Here is a 5,389-nt window from a genome sequence, read left to right as displayed (position 1 = left end):
CTGCGGGACGAGGACAGGGGGTGGGCTGGGGGAGCCTCCAGCCCGGGAGTGGGGGCGCAGATCTCTAATCCTGGCTCTGCGGGGTTGGGGGGCTTTCCTCCTCCTCAGCCACACTAGGTGCTTAAAGAAACAAGGCCCAGCCTCAGGGCCGCCGAATGCTACGGCCTTGGAGCAGGGAGGGGCAGGCTGGGCTCCGGCCTCCCGCGGGGCGTCCTTAACTAGCTGAGCCACCCAGGTTCCCACCGGGTGTTCTTAATCCAAGAACTTGCTGGGGTTTGAGTCCCTGGAGTCACAGTTCTCAGACGGCAACAGACTTCACCTCGGCTTCCAGGCTGGCCAGGGACCTGGGTTCGGAGCCCAGCTGGTTAGGGCAGTTAGGGCCCCAGTCGGCCCAGTAAAGCCAGCACCCTGTGGGCCGATGCCACATGGACGGGTGCTCATCAAGACCCTGCCTTCCCCTCCAGGGGCGCTGAGGGTGGGGGACTGCCTGGGCTCGAGGCCTGCTCACCTCCTCCACTCCTCCTCCGTCTCCCAGAACTCATAGACCACGAAGGTGAAGCCATCAGCCAGCCTCACGGCCGCAATGCTAAAAGAGAAGCACCAGTTAGGGGGCTGTCCGACTGTCCCCCTCAAGGCAGGCCCCCCCCCCGCCCCGCGACTGGCAGGAGGTGGGAGGGGCCCCCAGCACCTGCTCTCCCGACTGTTTGGTTCAGGGGTGTCCCTCCGCCCCCACCACAGGGCCCAGCCCTTCAGAGACCAAGGATACTCACCAGATGCATTACCAAACAATGATGCTTTAAAAGGGTTTCTATTCATTTAAAAACCTTACCTTTAAAAATAAAAGCATCTTTCTCTGGCCACGCTCTCCTCTAGAATGGTTTCACTTAATCCTTAAAACACTCTTGTGAGTTGGAATGGGCCCAACAGTGGCTGGGGGAAGGCCTGCGTGGGGTCCAGGGCCTGCCAGGCCTCCTTCCTCCCCTTCAGCAGGGCTGATTGTACCTGGGGCCAGGGGCAGAGGCAGGGGGCTGCCTCCCGGAGTGTGGCTGACCCAGCAGGGAGGGGGCGAGGTGCTCAGATTCCGCCAGATTCCGCCCTCTCCAGCCCCATCCTGATCTGGCCCCCCTCCCAGCTGCTCTCTGGCTCCGCAGAACAGAACCCCAAGCATCCCCCAGGAGGAGTTCTCTGTCAGGGGTGGCATTCCCTGTACAGTTCCCAGCAATCCCAGGATAGAAGCAGGGAAAGAGGCTGCTCCCCGGTGGGCACGAGACCAGGCATGTGAGAGCCCGGGGACCCGGGCCGCAGCCCTCACACAGTGCCACCAGCAAAGCCAAGGCTGCAGCAGGGAGCAGAGGGTGAGGCCCCAGGGGGTGGCCACGCGCTCGGAGGGAATACAGGCTGCCCCGGCCACTGGCCCAGTAAGCCCCGCACATCCCCTCCTCCACTGTCCCCTCCAGCAACCCCAGGGACAACGACGAAGTGGAAGCCTAGGAGCCGGAGTCCCAGCTACTTTATGCGTTGGGGCAAAGCCGGAAGCCCAGGGGCCTCCCTGGGGCACGGTCTGACCTCGGGGGAGCCCGGCCCTCCAGCCCCAGCCCCACTCACTGGAAGCAGCTCCCGGCCCCAGCAGTGCCGCGGAGGTACTGGCGCAGGGAGTCCACGAACTCGCTCAGCTGTTCGGGGCACACGGCCATCTCCTGCCGGACCAGCTGCAGGTGCTGGGGGCCACAGAGAGGGGTGAGGGTGGGTGCCCGCAGGCCAGCTGGGCCCCTCGGCCCCTCTGTTCCCCCGGGACCCCTCCTGCCCCCGGGGCACAGCCCAAGACCTGGCCTCCCCAGACCCTCCCGCAGAGAGCTCAGACAACTCGGCCAACGTAAAACCAGAGAAACCTCACAGGTACACACGCGCCCTTCGCGCTTACACAGGAAAACGGGCTAACGGGAGCGAGGACTGAAGAGCCCCAAGCTGACAGCAGCCCCGCCAATGTGGGATGCCTGAGAAGGGTGTTCACAGAGGCTCTAGGGACGTCAGGAGCCGCCTGCAAGGCACTCTGGTCCGAGAGGCAACATCCACAGGCCCGGCACAATTCATGCCTGCTCAGTCCGTCACTGTGATTGTCACTTTGCTCTGAGCCAAACTGTTTCTGAACAAAAAAACACCCCTGGGAGGGCTGGGTGACCAGGAGCTGGGGCCGCATCTCCCCTGGTGGCGGTGCCGGGGCAGGGGTGTCAAGGACACGGAGCCGCCAGCATCGAGGCCGGGCTCCGGCAGGGATGGGGCCGCAGGAGGGGGCGGGAAGGGACCAGGCCTCACCATGTTGGTGCCTTCTTCATCCGAGAGGCGCTGCTGAAGATCAAACCAAAGGGTCTGAAACCAAAACATACAAAGATGTGTTGGAGACAAAGGGCACCTCCCCTAAGGAGGCCTCCAGGACTACCACAGTGAGAGCCATCCAAGAGCTCCAGCTTCCCCACCCCATGGTTCCAGGGGCTCTGGAGTCCCCAGGCGGCTAGATGGAGCTCGGTCCATACACAGTGCTGGCTCTGAGGGAAGCTGGGAAGCCAGGCTGGGCGACAGGCTGCACAGCGGCCGAGAGCCCTTTGTCCTTGGCATGTGGGAGCACTAGGAGGCACAGAGGGCAACCAGATCTACCCAGGGGGCATTCTGCCAGCAGGGGAGGGTCCTTTGGGGACATGCAGCCATGGGGGCTTGAAACTCAATCCAGGATGCTGGGTTTTTGCCACAGCTGCTGGCAAAGCCCTGAGGTTCCCCATCAACATACCAATCACCCCGAGTCCTAACCCCCGGCGCCTCGTGAAACTAACGCTCTCCATGGGCTGGTCTATCACCCTGGCCTCCCACAGGCCTTGAACTAGATGCTTTACAAACACATCTTGCTGAACCGTCCAGACTGTCTGAGGAAGACACTGCCCCCGCCCCCACGAGCCCCAAGAAAGCAGGAACCGCGAGCACACGGCTCACGATCCTGTGCCCGGGTCTAGAACACAGAACCCGAAGCATGTTCCCGCTGTCTCAGAGCCAAGAACCCTGGCTCCGAAGGCCACGAAACCTGCGTGACTGGTAGAAACTGGGTTCGAAGCCAGGGTCTCTCACCTCCCGACCCACAGACTCCTGATTCCTCTCCAACTTGCGCACCCCACTAAGGCCATCTCTGCGCCTGCTCTCGTCCATCCTCCAAGGACAGCCCGTGTCTCCCGCAGTGTCACAGACACGGGGTCCTTCCTCTTGTGTGGAGGACACACAACTGTGAGACATATCAGCTACTCAGGAGAACAGCCAGTGGTAGTCGGGCCTGTGATCTGTGCGGTCACCACCTCCGAAATTCTCCAGGATGTCCCCTTAGGCCTGTGCCCCAAATGGCCTCATTTCTGCAGCCGGTCCTGCAGAAGGTGCGACTTCTCAGAAACGCGGGGCTGCAAGGAGCTTTACAGGTGCCCAAGGTGTGCCTGGCCCCTCACCTTACAACGCCGAGGCGGGCTCCTGGAGGCGGGGGTGCGGGGGCACCACGTCTGCCCCTCCCCCTCCAGCACCCCATCAGTCCCACCCAGGCACAGAGGCCAGGCGCAGGCGGAACGCGGAGGGCGGGGCGCCCTGCCGACCCCGGATTGGCTCCTGCTGGCGGCCTGGACCAATCAGGGGCCGGCAGGAGGGGCCCCGCCCCGTCTCCAGGACACCCAGGTGCTCCGAGGTCTCCAGCCAGCTGGTTGTTAAGGCGACCGGGTGCTAAAAATAAGCTTCAAACCACCTCCCTCCGGAGGCGCCGCCGAGTTGTTATGGCAACCGGGCCTCAGGGTCCTGCCGAGCCGTTCCCACCGCGCCCACTCGGCAGGCTTTCCGGGGAGGGGATCCCACCTCGGCCTCCGCCCTCAGGCTCCCCTCCGGCGGGTCTGGCCTCCGCCTCCCTCTGCGCGGGGAGCTCCGGCCCCGCGGATTCCTCCTCACCCCAAAACACAGCAAAGTACTTTTTTGCCCATTTGCCAAAGATGTGAAAAATCCAGAGACTCAGGAGACACGTACAATGGCTGTAACCACTGAGCTCGCGGGGAGCGGCTACCCGGGGTCCCCCAAGCAGACACGTGCGTCTGGGTTTTGGTGTCAGAACATCCAGTAACGACGAAAAACAACCGCTCAGAGTAGATGCTCACCGCACGGCAGGCTCCGGGGGAGGCGCTCGGGGGAGGCGTTAAGACCTCATTTTCTTTCATCCTCACAACAAGGCTGGGGGGAGGACTACTCTGAATACTTCTGAGTCTGGGGCTCAGAGAGGGTACGTCACTGGCCCAGGGTCACACAGCTGCTAAGTGGCCTCAGAGGACATCAGCCTCGCCCACAGCCTCACATGAGACTTGCAGGCTCAAAGCCCTGCCTGCGGTACCCGTGACGGCTCCTGTGGGTTGTACTGTGAGGACCTACTGAGCGGTGAAATGTTCTTGGAAGACAGGATTCTGTAGATTGCGCTTTTTTTTTTTTTTTTTATTACCCGTGGATGTACTGAACCATATTTGAAAGAGGTCATGAATGCCTTGGGTCATTGGAATGTTTCTAATCGCCTCTGGGATGTTGCCGTCCCTCACCTACCGCCTTTTGCCATCACCTGCCCAGGCCAGGCCCACCTTCCAGCAAAGCCACAGGAAGCCTTGTTGCCTGGCCATCCAGGCCCCTGCTGACTCCTTCCTGCTCCCTGAGACGCCCCTCCCGGCTGCCCCCAGCCCTGTGACAGCTCCCCCTCACCCCTAGCACCTCTCCTCGGGCCGGTACAAGGGACACCTTTCCCCTAGTCTTGTTCTCTGTTCCCCCATCCCCCTTGGCCCAAGGTCCCTGGCTCCTGTCTGAACTCCAGGCCTGACCCTACACTCACTGGATGCAGGGGAGAGGGTGACGGCAGGGTGGGCTTACCTTACTCTCCAGCCGTCCTATCAGCTCTGCCAAGCGGCTAATCTGGGCTTCCAGGCCCTCCTCCTTGGGGTCTGCAGAGACTAAGGAAAAGAAACAGAGAGGCTGATTGTGGGAAGTGTGAGGCGCTCTCAGCCCTCCCAGTCCCGTCTGGAGGCCCAGGCTGTATCTGGGCCACCGCCGGAGTCCCCCACCCCAGGGCGCCACTCTCTCACCAGATGGAAGACTCTTCCCTTGTTCTGTGGCCCCCAGCTTGGCGCTGGGGGCGTGGGGGGGCGCCGCGCTTCCGGACCAGGTCTCCACCACGCCGTGGCTGGCTTTGCTGTGGTTCTGTCTGCAGCTGGAGTGGAGGAAACACACTGATGACGGAGGCTGCAGGACCCTGGCCACTTGGACAAACACTAAGCACCCGTTGTGAGCAGAAATGCGCACAGGTGACCCGGTGGGGTCCCATTCCCGTGAAGCTGCCATAATG

At 62.4% G+C, this 5,389-nt stretch overlaps 1 protein-coding gene across 3 annotated transcripts in view; it reads right to left on the bottom strand.

Annotated features, from left to right (window-relative positions):
- The window catches only part of LOC111152913 (N-terminal EF-hand calcium binding protein 2), a 29,189-nt gene that overhangs the window by 787 nt on the left and 23,013 nt on the right, over positions 1 to 5,389 (bottom strand). Inside the window, exons 7-11 of one of the 3 annotated variants that reach the window (XM_022511649.1) lie at positions 5,130 to 5,248; positions 4,918 to 4,997; positions 2,314 to 2,367; positions 1,606 to 1,718; positions 509 to 586 (exon numbers count right to left, since the gene is read on the bottom strand). In XM_022511649.1, coding sequence (XP_022367357.1) covers positions 509 to 586; positions 1,606 to 1,718; positions 2,314 to 2,367; positions 4,918 to 4,997; positions 5,130 to 5,248 — 444 coding nt within the window. Of the gene's footprint in view, positions 1 to 508; positions 587 to 1,605; positions 1,719 to 2,313; positions 2,368 to 4,917; positions 4,998 to 5,129; positions 5,255 to 5,389 lie in introns of all 3 variants that reach the window. The other 2 variants (XM_022511651.1, XM_022511650.1) reach the window with 2 other exon arrangements.

This window comes from Enhydra lutris, unplaced genomic scaffold (genome assembly GCF_002288905.1).
Source record: "Enhydra lutris kenyoni isolate GAN:26980312 unplaced genomic scaffold, ASM228890v2 scaffoldscaffold30, whole genome shotgun sequence".
Classification (NCBI taxonomy): Eukaryota; Metazoa; Chordata; class Mammalia; order Carnivora; family Mustelidae; genus Enhydra; species Enhydra lutris.
The sequence above is the reverse complement of the archived record's forward strand: the minus strand, read 5'-3'. Positions and strand labels throughout refer to the sequence as shown.